Source organism: Cucumis melo, chromosome 7 (genome assembly GCF_025177605.1).
Source record: "Cucumis melo cultivar AY chromosome 7, USDA_Cmelo_AY_1.0, whole genome shotgun sequence".
Lineage (NCBI taxonomy): Eukaryota > Viridiplantae > Streptophyta > Magnoliopsida > Cucurbitales > Cucurbitaceae > Cucumis > Cucumis melo.
Genome location: NC_066863.1, coordinates 18,761,561 through 18,776,651, shown reverse-complemented (window position 1 = coordinate 18,776,651; position 15,091 = coordinate 18,761,561). Strand labels below are relative to the sequence as shown.

Here is a 15,091-nt window from a genome sequence, read left to right as displayed (position 1 = left end):
TTGAGTTATATTGATATACATTAAAATTTACAAAGCATATTGTTGAAATGTTTAACATGCTTTGAATTATCTGATTTATGAATTATTTGTAAAGCATGTGATTTGTTTTAAGTGTTCGATGAGCATGAATTGTTGAGAAATATTATGGCTATCAAGAGAAAATGAGTTTGGCAAGACTTGGTCATAGTTTGGGATTTGCTTATTGCAAAAGGTTCTTTAGAGTATTAAGGCATTGGATTCAAGTTTATGACTTTACACATGTTTTGTCTAATCCAAGTTATGTCAAATAGCTTTAAAGGGTAGGATATTATGCACCAAGGAATTTGAGGTAAGGATACTTATCTTTGAGGAACAAAGTTCAGAATGCCTATCTTTGAGGTAGAGTTAGGGATGCCTATCTCTGAGGTTTGGATTTAGTATTGAGCACTACCATCACCTGGGGAGTAGATTATTGGGTTCTAGATGAGGAAAAAAATAGTATTTGAGATACTGTTTTCTAAGTGTTTACCAAGTTAATGTATTAGAGTTATTTTTTATGGTTATTGACTAAAATGTTTTATGAAATGTTGTTTAAAGACCTAGTCACCCACTTGACTGTTTTAGCTCATACTTTCTAAAATATTTTCTCACTTTTCAAGTAGAGGTCATATTCTCAGAGCCTAATACGCTGCTGTCTATGTGCTTAAGGGTCCTGTTTTCTTCCTGTATGTTATCTTGTTGTTTTGGTACATGCAATTATATGATTATAATGTCACTAGTTAGAGTCAACTGTGGGTGGTTCTTGTATTTAGGTTACTCAGGATTATGTTGAATGTCTATATAAGACTTATTTTTGTGTTGTTAATGGATGGGCTGCACTAAAATTTTCATTTACATATAAATTGTGTTATTTGTTTCTGCATGTGTTTCGTATAGAGGTAAGAGGTTAAATGTCAGTTGGTGTCATAGAGAAGGGAACGATATCAGTTGACTTCATGTTGTCTTTAAGACCAAGAGGAGGTGGTTTGGGAGAATCCTCTCCCTGTCGGCTTACAGAGAAGTGGACCTAACATTAAGTACTCTTTTAATAGTTTTAATGCTTTCTCACACTCCCCATTCCACTTATAGTTAGCTTTCTTTTGTAGAACTTTAAAGAAAGGGAAATATTTATCCGTCCCTTCTCATAAAACATCTTAAGGTTATAATATTTCCATTTAGGCTTTGTATCTTCTTTATTGTTCACGGTGATCCCATCTCTAGTACTGCTCGAGCTTTCTTAAAATTTTCCTCAAATCCATGTTGATTGACCATGAACCTTAGGAACTTTCTTGAGGTTACTCCAAAGGCACATATGGTAGGGTTGAGTTTCATCCTATACTTTTGTAGTGTGTTGAAAGCCTCTACAAAGCCTGCTCATGCTGGTCTACCTTTTTGTTTTTCACCAATGTGTCATCTACGTAAACTTCTATGTTTTTGCTAATTAAATGAGCAAACATCTTGTGCACCATTCGTTGGTAAGTGACTTCAGCGTTTTAGAGACCAAACGATATTATTGAAGGGATGAAAGCCCTTACACAACGGAAGAATTACAGAACCATTACGGAATTTTAATTGAAACCTAAAAATACCAATACATTGGCAAAATCTAGCTCATTAATGGCTAAGCATGATAAAAAATTACATTATACAGAATTACAGAGAAGAGGAAACTTATGATCGTGGATGGCTCTGTATCTACAAGACTTCAAATTTAGAGACACCATCACTTATCATATACATATACACCATCACTTATCTATAGTTTTAATATGTATCATATACACATCTATAGTTTTAATATGAATGTAATTCACATTAAATTAATATTTTAACTCATTCAAATATTTTATTCTGTCATTTTCACTAGATTACCTAGTATAAAAGATTTTAAAATCATCACAAACCTCCCTTTTTCTTTTCTATTGCAATTTCTGGATTCTTATTGTATGATGATTTTTGCACTTTCTATATATATAGAAATAGAAAGAGATAGACTAGAAAGGACATCTCTTCTCTCAATGAGAGCACAGGGATATTAAATTCATGGAATTGGGATATGGATGGAATATAATGAAATAGAGCCACTTTGAGGTTCTCTATGAAATGAGGCATGGAACGGAGCCACTACGAAGAAGTTCCGGGAGCTACGAAGGAAACCTCGAGCTCATATTGGTCATGGGTTGAGAACGGGAATTTCATTCTCTGAGACCTAATTTTGAATCATATCCAAAATTAAATTTATATAATAAAGTCTAATTAAATATAAACTTTATATGATAATGTATCATCATACATTATATTAATTCCCAAATAAGATTTGAACATTTCAAACTACAACCAATATAAATAAATCTCATTACCCTTTATGAGCTAGGAAGGGGACCTAATGGACCTACAGATCAGAAGCTACAACAATATAAGATTAATTGGCTAAACTCATTAACCACATTAATCAATATTTGTTAACTGTGTGTCCACGGATATACACTTCACTAAAGACTCACAGCTAAACTGTTCTCACTGTAGATATATTTTTGTGTCCACGGATATAGATCAATACTAGTAAGTTAGTCATTCACAAGTGTTCGTAACACCAGTTGGGTTAAATTACCACTTTACCTTTGGATTACTTGTAGTCCTTAAATACCAGTGCTCCTCTAATAAACAATCTGTTTATGGTCCAACCACTAAATAGAAATCTCTCTCGTGCCATAAAGAGGATAAGGCATTTGTTCAAGTTCTGGAGACACAATTTAAGGGAACACTTATCTACTTACACTGAAGTTGTGAAGGAATGAGTTTCATCTTGTGTGATTATGTTCCTAACTTCCTACTCGGTCTTGTCCCCAGAATGATAAGCATATTAAGTCGACAATCTGGCCACTCTTAGCCATACAAATCAAAGGACAATCCCTCGCGAACAGGAGTTTATAATACACTCAGGATTAAAACTAAGTTACTTAAAGTCATCTTAATAAAATAAAAACCCAACTAGTTAACGGAGTTACATTTAGTGATTACAATTTCGTGGTCTTATGCAAACTCATTGCATAGGATACCCTTACTTGCATGTCGCCTACATGAACGCGTTGGATCAATGCGTTTGTATCAAATGTAAAGTGAGTCATATCCATAGTGTTACTATGATAAAGTACCCACCCTTACCATACTATAGACCCTTTAAGCTTATCTTAAATATTGATCCCTGCATGTCTCTACATACTGTTCAACACTCATCAAACATCTTAGGATGATAGTTTATTGAATTTAAGTTATTAAGACAAAGCTAATAATATAATCAATAACACTTATTGAAATTATAATAATAACACTTTATTAATAATGGTGAATAGATTATAGTTAGTATCTATGAGTTTTAGGACATAAAACCCAACAATCACGATACGTTAACCTCTGCTTGTTACAAACGAGGTTTTCTCTTGATTTGGAACATGCATTCTAATATGGCTTTATTCATAATAAGCATCCATGAAATTGAGCATCTCATGACCTGTCGTCGCATCTGCCATTTGGTCAATATAGGGTAATTGGTAGTTATCTCTAGGAAAAGCTTTATTCATGTCTGTAAAGTTGATATACATCTGTCACTTTTCACTGGCGTTCTTAATGAGCACAACATTTGAAAGCCACTACAGGTAGTATACCTAAAAACTGTTTTGGCTATTACCTCATTTCTCACGTGATTAAACGTTCTATGCTTTTAACGAACTAGCTTGAAATGTGAGTAAACATTAAGCTGGTGCACCATCATCTACATATTAACCGTTGATATATCATCGATTGATCACACAAATACATAAGTATTATTTCGCAATAAAACTACATGGAGTTCTTTTCGCTGAGGCTAAAGGCTTGCTCCAATGCTTATGCTTTTCATTTCAAACAGTAAAGCAATTGATTTGTATAGCTCTACGGATTCTCCTCACTGCCTGAGTTTGTCTTTTCCATCGTTTTCTTTTGCGCTTCTAATTAGAGCTTCTTCATTTATAACCATAGGTACTAAAGCCTTCAGATCCATTTCAACCTATTCTATACTGTTAGGGGCTTGATTGCTAACAACGTTAATCAATCTTCTGGCTGATGAGTCTACCTCTCTAATCTTGGTACACTTCAAGCAGTTTGATAACATTCTTGGGATATTAGTTATTCTCCTCATATTTTTTCCACTCCACTAGATGTTGGGAACTTCATTATTTGGTGATAGGTTGACGGGAAAACCCTTATCTAGTAAAAAAGAAGTCTTGCTAAAATTATTTTATAGATGGACTTATCATCTGCAACAAGGAAATTAATCATGGTGGTCAAACAAGCCATCCTTTCACCAAATAACAGGTAGTTATATACTCCCTTCAGGATACACCTCGTGCTTCCTGAATCTTACATCTGGATTCGACCTACTTTTCAACTACTCCTTTCCTATGCATTGAAAACCTATAGGAATAGGACATTGACTTAGACTTTTTCATCCATTATAGCTAAAGACACTACCAAGAAGCTAATCTGTAAATCATTGACAACTAAAGAACATACCTCATTGGTTTCTAGGCTAGTGCACGTCTATCGAGCTTTGGCCTTGTAGTTTCGCCTAGAATCACTTCCTTATGGTCCACCAAATATCATTCTGATCTCTTTAAGGGGAGTTGAAATATGATTTAATTGCCCTCGATTAGATCTTTCTTGACCATCGACAAGCTTGACACTCTTTTTGAGATACTCCTTCAGCTTACCTCTTTTGTTTAGAGCTTTAATAGCTTTTTTTTAAAGTCAAAGCATTCCCTTGTTGTATGTGCATGGTCCCTATGGAACAAGCAATACTTATCTCGGCTTCCAAGAATTTGAGTAATGAAAGCTCAGGCCACCTCACGAAAAGAGGCTATTGACTTTTGTTTAAGCTTATGAAACCATTTTTTTGCAAGTTTGACAAGCATGAAGGAGAAGGTCTGACACTTGATTGCATCTCAGACTGTAGAGCTCCCATCCATGATCGAAATGTGTCCAAGTGCTCCATCGAGTCTCTTGTACCACCATATGGATTCACTACTGGTAACATAAATTTTAAGGGCTCACCATCTTGCATGATCTCGTTATTAAAGAGTAGATTCACCTAATTTAGCAAATTCCCTAAGTTTAATCATTCATGATCTTGTGCTTGCTCCATGTCCCTCAACTTGTTTGAGGTCCTTTGTAATTCAACTGCCCACGGGTGTCTATCAACCTTTTTATCTTTCTCCAATTGAAATTTTTGCTTTTGATTGATGAGCTTTCACAAGTTCGTGACTAGGTTAGATTACTCGAGTCGAACTCACAATTTTTGACCTATCCTTTTTAACTGACTACCAGCTCTGGGAGTCTACATTCTAGACTGACAGTTGGCACCTAGTCACTTTCTTATCCTTTTATCATTTCCACCTAAAGTTAACCTTTTAATGATTGTGGTTCTCTAGTTTGGGATTCTCCAATCTCTTCATTTATTGAAGCCTTCCCCTTGGCCTGGTCTCAAATCACTATAATTTTTCCACCACTAAATCTTGCTTTTACTTCTCTCAATATCTACTACATCCAGGGTATTTCTCAGCCACTTTTGACAAGGCTTCCATGATAGGATTTGGGCGTTTGAGCAGCTCCAAAGCCTCCCCTAAACCTTGGTCCAATCCTTTTACATTTTTTAGCTAAGACAACATTTTTGTTAGCAAGCTTCTTTGTTAGCTAATAGGTTTCTCTTATCTTGATCCAAGACATGTGTTCTTTTAAGGTGATGATCACGATATGATTCATCACTGACATTTTTCAAGTTCTCATGGTTCATGTTATTACCTATAGTGTTAATTTCGAATCTCGGAGATAAAGCACAAGTAAACACTAGAAGAAATCTGGTCTTTAATGTCGGGTGGAAAAAATGAAAAATAAGCTTTAATGTCGGTTTTCAAAAGGCGGATGTTTAATGTCGGTTTTAAACCGACATTAAAGCTTTATCTTTAATGTCGGTTTAAAATCGACATTAAAGCTTTATCTTTAATGTCGGTTTAAAATCGACATTAAACATCATGTTTTTTAGAACCGACATTAAAGGTCTTTTTATTTTATTTTTTATTTTTTTAATTTTGTAAAAAGTTGAATTTTTCTCTCTCTTACTTTACTCTTTTCTCCTTTCTTCTCTACCAAACCCTACACTTTACTCTTTTCTCATTTATTCTCTACCAAACCCTACGAAGGTTTTCTCTCAACATTTCTTCCCTTTCTTGCTTTCTCAATCTCATCACTTTCTCCCCTCTCTTCTCTGATCAGTCGCCAACGCGTGTGAACTCGTCGTCGTGCTATCATCGGAGGCAGCTTCTTCCGTTGCCGCATCGCGCTCGTGCCTCACGTGGAACACTCACCCTCCTCACCACCGGCACGTTACCGGCTCGGGATGTCCGGTAAATGAATATAGAAAATATTAAATATTATTTTATTATTATTATTATTATTATTATTATAATTTATCTGTCAAAGAAGCTGAACCGAACTCGCTGGTTTATTCCTCTTTTGTTTATTCCTCTTCCAGCAAGCAGGTGGTACAATTGTCATGGATGCTGATGCTACAACAGCATTGCGCAAACAGGGAGTTGCTTCAACAGATGACAAATTCAAATTTATTTGGTTCAAGGTTTGTGAAAGGCTGACTTCGGTGCTTCAGAACAAGATGAGTAATTATGATACTGATGTGTTCATGCCTATCTTTGATGCAATCCAAAAGGCAAGATCAGGATTTTTCTCATCAAATATGCTTATTCTGTAATTTGCACAGGCGACGGGATATAATTTAGTTTAGGGTTTCGGCCCCATGTAGTTTAGTGTTTAAAAGTTCCTATGATAAATAATAATTAATACAAAATTGTGAAAGAGGGCTGAGGGAGAGAAAAGCCAAGTTCCAAGCCAAGGAGATTACAAAAGGGTCTTCACGGTGGCAATAAGAGAAGATTATAAGACTCAAAGGGTGTGTGGAATTGGCAATTACACCAACAGAGAGCTACAAACAAAAAATTATTCCCCAAATATAATAAATAAAATGACTCACTCACATTGTTGAGCTGTTCCTTTCTGATGAAATGAAATAGTTAAGTCTGCCAAATCATAGTTACCAAATTTTTTTTTCCCTATAAAAAGTTTCTGATTACTTTCCAACTTCTCAAGGACTATAGTAACATTTAGCCACAAAAGATGTGTCTCAAATGCCGCATCTTTGATTCAATTGCATGAAGAAAAGTAACCATCTTGATCACTATATTCAGTCAAAATATAAAACTCTCCTATGGTATTTTCAGTTTTTAAATAAAATATTCGTTTGTAATGTAGGCAACTGGAGCTCGGCCCTATAGTGGAAAAGTTGGGCCAGACGATGTGGACAACATGGACATGGCTTACAGGGTTGTTGCTGATCATATTAGAACTCTTTCATTTGCCATTGCTGATGGGTCTTGTCCAGGTAAGTACCGTTGAAAACATGAGATGCCCGAGTCAAAACCATTTTGAGTCCTGCCACTTGTTAATGGATATGTCCTGTCTTTTCTCTCTTTGTCTCTTCTTTGGAACTCCCACAAGAATATATATCTGCAATCATTGTAGCGAGAGTGAATTTTGATCTTTCTTCGTCAATATCATGGAAAGGATGTGGATAGACTATTAGAAAGTAAATTATTCTTATTAGTTGCACAATTAATTATTAACAATATGGGTGATAGTTGCTTCTCTTATCATTGTTAAATATTGATATTTGGATTTATTATGTCTTTCATATTTTGTCATGTTTGGTTCTGTCATCCAACTTCACTCTTTGAACATTTGAAGCTTCAAAAAATAATTTTTTGTGCTTTGAAAAATTCCTTGATAGGTAATGAGGGGCGTGAGTATGTTTTGAGACGTATTCTTCGTCGAGCAGTTCGATATGGAAGTGAAGTTTTAAAAGCTCAAGAAGGATTTTTCAATGGGTAAGGGTTTTTAACACGAAGAGTTAGGCTGATTTTCACACTACTCTTCCCTTGTTACTTCTTTTCAAATCATAATATAACTATAAATTGTGTGTTTTAATATTTTCTAATATGGTTTCTTTCCATCGATGATGACGGTGATCCAGACTTGTGAGTATTGTGGTGAAAGTGATGGGTGATGTCTTCCCGGAGCTAAGACAACATGAACTACGAATTAGGGAGATAATTGCAGAGGAGGAAGCATCTTTTGGGAAAACTTTACTAAAGGTACTTCTTTCCTGAGGGTTTGAGAATTTTGTGGATAAATGTTAACGTCTAAGGTTTGATCTTTGGTAAGTTAAAATGTTAAGAACTAAAATACCTTTGGTATCTCTCTTAAGGCTTGGCATGGGAATGCATGGTCAGGAATGGGCCAAATCTGTCCAAGGTTATGAAGAATAAACTTGAAATTTTCTTCAGAAAATGGGTCGACAAAATTAAAAAATTACAAGAATGCTTCTGCCTTTGTTAAAGTTGCATACACCAGGGATATTGGCTTGGACACATCTTACTTATTTTGACTTTTTACTTCTTTTTGGAGGCCAATTTAATATTATATGTCTTGTTATAGAGCCTCACCAGGTTGCTTATTATATGCCAGGGAATTGAGAAATTTAAGAAGGCTGCTCAGGATGTACAAGGAAAGATATTGAGTGGGCAGGTCAGTTTTTTTTAAAACATTGGTCTTAATGATTATATCACTTTGTCCGTTCCTCATTTTGTAATTTATGTGTAGGAGGTTTCATTTAGTCAAGAATCTACTAATTCTATCAAAAAATTAGTCAAGGATCTAGTTAAGATTTTTATATCAGAGGTGTATGATCATTGTCTTAATGTGTCTTTGTTAAGGTTCAAGAATCACAATTTGGGAATCTGGATCACAATTTTATAGCTCTAACATACCCATTTGAAAAGTTTGAAACTAACTTGCATAAACTATTGAAAGGAAGGGGTTTTTGTTTGGTTAAATGATAATTAATAAGTTTATTTTGGTGTTGAGGGGTTGGGGGTGTGCAGGGGATACGTTGTGAGATGTGTTTTAAAGCTAGAATAAAATTGGAGTCATAGCACTGACATTTAATTTCAGCATGCTTTCTTTTGTCTCTAAGGTTCATCTCTCCCCTTGTATTTGCATATGTTTTCTTTCCATGAAAGTAAATGCTTGAGGTTTTCTGAAATACATCACATTGCCTCTTCCTCTCAATGAAAAGAAATGGACTTGTTTCTTGAAAAGGTAAAATAGAGGTCTGCTCAAGGGCTGTTTATTTCTGTGTGCTGGAGAGACCTTAATGCTTGAATAAGGTTTCAATTAAGATGCTTACAATCAGAAGATAAAGAAACTATATGTTCAAGAAATGTGAATATGTGGTTATTTCATCCTATTTCGATCTTTACCATGTAGGATGCTTTTATCTTATGGGATACCTATGGATTTCCATTAGATTTGACTCAGGTACCTGCTCTCTCTCTCTCTCTCACACACACACACACGCAACACCCACCCCACAGCCACAGCCACACTCACTTGCTGCTTGAATGATGGTGTTACTAATAACATTTTCATGATAGTTGATGGTGGAAGAGAGGGGCCTGCTAGTTGATACTCAGGGTTTTAACAATGCTATGGATGAGGCGAGGGAAAGATCAAGAAGTGCTCAAAATAAGGTGAGTTCTTTTTGCTAGAGTACACTCACATTCTATTGTTGTGTTTTACAGTCTGTTGTTCTACCTTATGTGGACCTACATGACGAAACATTGTACATGCTTTCATAGACAAAACAATCCAAAAGTCTATGAATGACGATGAATAATTTAGTTGAATTGGAGAAAACATTTCATTAGTTTCTTTTGTTTTTTCCTCTTCCAGCAAGCAGGTGGTACAATTGCCATGGATGCTGATGCTACAGCAGCATTGCGCAAACAATCCAAAAGTCTATTAGTTGCAGTTTTAGTTATTGTTCTCTCAATCTATTCTTTTTCTTTCTTTCTTTCTTTTTTTCCAAAGGATGATCAGTGTAATAATTAAGCTTCATAATTTCTGTGTTTGGATCCAAGTTGTATATAAATGTCACATTATTAAGATTTCATTTTGTATATGTACAAGTAAAAGATTTCATTTTTAACTATTTGGTGTCATACAAAATGGACAATAATGCAAGGATTTAATAAAAATAAATTTGAAAAAACGACATTAAAGATAACTTTAATGTCGGTTAAAAAAAAAATTAAAGACATCTTTAATGTCGGTGGAAAAACGACATTAAAGATGTATCATAAGTGACATTAAAGACATATTTAATGTCGGTTATCCACCGACATTAGAGATGAACCGACATTAAAGGCCTTCAATAACACATTCAAAGATGTCGGTTTATAACCGACATTGAAGCCCAACCGACATTAAAGCCCTTTAATAACGCTCGCAAAGATGTCGGTCGCCAAGCGACATTAAAGGCCTTTAATGTCGATTTTAAACCGACATTAAAGGCCAAATTTCTTGTAGTGAAAATCTTTTCCACAAACAACACCAACTACTGGAATAAAAAAATAGATCAATCGTAAAATGTATTTTACACGAAAGATTCATCCGAGTTCTTACAAAACAAAAGAGGGTAAGCATGGATGTGGTGTGTAGCCACACACACTTTGATGCTCAAGTTAGTCTTGTGTTTTTTAGTAGCTAGACAGTAGAGAGAATAATAGGTATTCAAGTCTAGTTAGGTATATTTTTTGCACTTCGACCAATGACCTTACTCATTTATATAATATGGTGTTTCGTAACCGACACTTAAGTCATACTTGCATTCTTAAACTTCCATGATTGTTGAGCTGATAATGCTCCCTTTATGACCCTCAGGTAGTTACATCACTATTATGATCGACCCATGAATGCTCATAACGACTCCCTTTATGAAAATTGTCCATTTGGAATTCGAATGGTTTAACATTTCAGTGACTTAGAGGTCTTCTTCCTTGGGTTCTCTGAGCTCTCCTTGGTGTTTCTCTAAGAGTGTTTTCCCTAACAATGAGTCCTCATCTCTTAGAAGGTTAGGTTGTAGTTCCTCCTCCGATGAGCTTCTCTTAGAAGGCTAAGCTCTCTATTGTTGGCTCTTCTCCTATAACTCCTTTCATGAGGGTCTCCCTTAGGTTTCATTAAGCTCGTTCTGAGCTGTCTCCTAGTTCCTACGAACTTACTTCTATTAAGCTTACCTTATGGGTCATATGGATCTATTTAAGCTCTCCCCATGGATACTCCATTTCCTTTTAAGCTCTCTTATGCTCTTATAAGCTTCTTTTTAAGCTTACACCATAAGTCCCACTGAGTTGTTTCCCCATGGTACTCTTAAGCACTCTCCTAAGCTCCTCTAAGCTCTTATTGAGCCCACCTCATGGGTCCAACGGAGCTATCTTGACTTTTCCTCATGGGTGATGTTATTGAGTTTTCTCTAGACTTTGTGCTTCTCTTAAGCAAATCTTATAGGTCCATTGAGCTCTCACTAAGCTTATGGGTCCACCAAACTTTCACTAAGGTGGCTTAGGCTAATCTCATAGGTCCACTGAGCGACTACTAAACTCATTAACGCTCACTTCATTGGTTCCATAGATTCTCTTGGGTAGGCTAAAATTTACCAACTACAAGTACCATATATGAGTGATTATTCACTGATGCATCTCTAGTAATGTAGCAGAGGATAATAACATGTGTTTTGAATTTAGAATTTTAAGAGAAGAAGAAGCTTACCCTGTGGCTTATGAAATTTTGGGAGTTTAACAGATTTGGGACATGATTTTGTAGCATCACAATCACGTAGCTGCGATGAATAAATATTTACTTCCATCAACCGATCATATATAGCTATTACAAATAATCTACGAAAACTAATAGCTTAGACCCTATTTATTTTCTTTAAAAACAATTAGATTATATAAACATACTACTTCGTCCACCCTATAGAAAAACATTTTTGAAATTTGTCTACAAATTCAAATGTTCCTTTGGAAAGATGAAGACAAAACTAGTAAGAAAACAAGCACACACATTTTAGAAAAAGAATGAAGTAATTTTCAAACAAGAGTTGAAAACTTTTAATTATATGATTATTTTTCTTGGGTATGGATTCATGAACCTACCTTGAACTGTTTGTCAAAGCATAGATACATTTCTTTAATAATCCCGTTTTTAATGCATGCAAGCTTTGGATTTGCTTTGAAAGCCGAGTGAACTGCGTTAAGGACATCTTGAATAGGATACTTTCTGATATCGGAAGCTACAATTTCAGCGTTCTCTAGAGCTTCCTGAGGTTTAATGCAGTCTTAAGAATGCAAACAAAGTCATATATGGAATAGAAAACCTAATGAAGAAAAAGAATTCAACGTTTGTTATATGTATGACAATCATATATTTACTATATATAATTTGAAATTCAAAGATTATCTAAAAGACAATAGATTTGTTAAGCTAGGAGTTACACAATTCAAAGAATATTAGAGATAGATACGGGAAACAAAACATAATAAACACGTAAAGTTTGGTAACCCAAATTGGTGAACTCACCTATATTTGAAAACAACGTGTGCTCGTGGAAAGACATATTCACTAATAGAATGTAAAGCAATTATAACAATGTAGCTATCTATAATGATACTACAGTGACAATGAATAGTTCAACTTCTCCAACATTCACTTACGCTTCCACTAAATGTGACTCTCTCAATATTTTTACGCTCTCCTTAAGAGTGTGCATATTAGTGGACGTCCACTTAGGATACCTAAGCATGAGACTTATTCTCCAAGTGTTTTAGGCTCCCCTTACGAGCGTGAGACTTCATCTCACCAAGAGCTTGTATCTTTGCACCTTCAAATAAATTTCTCTTTACTTGAATAACTTAAGTCCCATAACTTTGAGAATCTCTTCTTAAGTTGTTGAAGAAAAAAAAGTTAATGTGTTTTAGAGTAAATTTCAAGATCTACAATAGCATAGCCTTCTTCACATAAAGATTTCACACATTTGTAAACACTAATACAGGGAAACACTGATACAGGGACAAGACAATAGCTCCAATATTTTCAATAACAAACCTTGGAATAAACACCAATGATTCCGTAAATAGGCATAGCGAAAAGATTGTATACAAGACCGTCTTAAACTAATGATAATATAGTGACAAAATGTTTTAGATAAAGAAAAAATAACCTACAAAAACAACATTTTCGTTATCTATCTAGACTGACTGAGGGACATCCTAAGAACGACATAAGACAGGAAATGACACGCCAAAGAGAGCAATAGCATAATATCCATAAATAAATATAGCCAAAACTAAATCTATGACATGGTATAACTCCAACAACTTGACTAAACTTAATAATTGATAATTAGTATCAACTCTGTGTTGAAAATGATCATTATTGTACTCTTTTATAAGTGTTGAAAACTAATAATTTTTATTATTTAGTACCTTTTATAATTAAAAACCATTATTCTTATATATATATATATATATATATATATATTTAAAGAACAGATTTTGAGTAGTTTTTTCTTTCTCGGACAAAATGAAAACCCTAATTACTTTTTTTTGAGCACTTTTTTATTCCATTCGTAATTCCAGAGGTGCATTTAGGTTTGCTAACCGACGCCAAATTTTGCTTTTAAAGCATTGGTTCGAAGCGGCACAACAAATCAACGTTTGTTTCTCCAATGATTTGAAAGTAAAATTATTTTCCAACAAGACAGTTTAGAGAGGTGATGATGATGAAATTGGTTTGCTTCTAAATCGCAAATTTGATCCGAATTTCTGAATCAGAAAGTGAACCCAAAATGTGACGGCGGCGGAAACGGCCAGGAACAGGAACGCGAACGACGCTTTGTACTGACTGACGGCAAGTTCTTGAAGACGCTTGACAGAGGACTCGGAGTGAAGAACACGACAAATTGGAAGTGGGATTTCTTGTTTGTGAATTTAGGTATTGTCCTCGCATTTCGCCTTTGGGTTTGCTCACCTTCGCCTCGCAAATTTAGGAATTGCAGCTGGGAAAAACAAAACTACACAATCCATCTTTGGAATTTCAAACTCCAGAAGAGAGAAAATAAAAAATAAAAACATGAGGCGTTCGCTAGTTCTTGGGCTCTTGTTATGGTTCTCTCTGACATTGGTGATTGCAGATGCAAATGACTCTTCTTTGGAAGGTTTAATCTGGTCTTCCACAAAAGAAGATTCCGCCGCCACTGCTGCACCTGTCGTTCACGACGTTGATGGCTTTGGTAGCGGCTTTTCTTCCTCGATAGAATGATACTGTGGGCTATAGGATGATTGGAATTTATGGCACTGAGCCTTGCGTAGGAAATTGGGGGAAATTGTTTGACTTGAATACACGGTAAGAATTTTTAGTCGGTATATGAGCAGTATTGATTTAGGCATGGTGTAAAAGAGGAAGTTTTGAAGGATAATTTTTAGATGTGGAGGCCTTTATTGTGTGAGATTCTTGAAAAACCAGCTACAAGTAGGATTATAGGGATGTGCTGTGCTATATAGTTTTACATTCAGAAGAAAAACATGGGATACTCACAAGTAGGGTAACTACTATAGAAGGCCACCGTTCGAGGATAATAACTTCAACCTTTTCCTATATATACTGGTTGGGTTATTAGCATGCTTTGCTTCTGTCAATAAATTAACATCAATAATTTATCATTGGTTGAAGGAGTTCATTGTGACGATTTGTCTCTAAGGGGGCGTTTGGGGGAAGGGTTGGATTATGGGGGTTAGGGTTATGTAATCCAACCCCCGTTTGGGGGAAGGGTTATGTAACCCTGGTTACTCCTTAACCCTTCCTCAACCCTTCTTCAACACTTCTTAATCCTTTTTCAACTTTTCCTCAATCCTTCTTCACAACATTATCATAACACTTCCCCCAAACACATCTTATCATAACACTTCCTCCATAACCCTTCCCTCAAACACATCTTATTATAATCCTAGGTTTATCTTAACACTAGGTTTATCATAACCCTAACCCCCCATAACCCAACCCTTCCCCCAAA

At 35.3% G+C, this 15,091-nt stretch overlaps 2 protein-coding genes across 2 annotated transcripts in view; one reads left to right on the top strand and one right to left on the bottom strand.

Annotated features, from left to right (window-relative positions):
* The window catches only part of LOC103501145 (ribonuclease 2-like), a 48,576-nt gene that overhangs the window by 4,793 nt on the left and 28,692 nt on the right, over window positions 1–15,091 (bottom strand). The window contains exons 3-4 of the mRNA XM_008464640.2: window positions 12,177–12,341; window positions 11,788–11,857 (exon numbers count right to left, since the gene is read on the bottom strand). Of these exons, the coding sequence (XP_008462862.2) occupies window positions 11,788–11,857; window positions 12,177–12,341 (235 nt within the window). The remainder of the gene's footprint in view (window positions 1–11,787; window positions 11,858–12,176; window positions 12,342–15,091) is intronic.
* On the top strand, window positions 6,590–10,086 carry LOC127150278 (alanine--tRNA ligase-like). Its single transcript, XM_051087681.1, has 8 exons — window positions 6,590–6,775; window positions 7,375–7,504; window positions 7,910–8,006; window positions 8,153–8,273; window positions 8,647–8,706; window positions 9,448–9,498; window positions 9,615–9,710; window positions 9,913–10,086. Exons 1-8 carry the CDS (start codon window positions 6,605–6,607, stop codon window positions 10,069–10,071), a joined length of 885 nt encoding a protein of 294 aa, XP_050943638.1. The 5' UTR covers window positions 6,590–6,604; the 3' UTR covers window positions 10,072–10,086.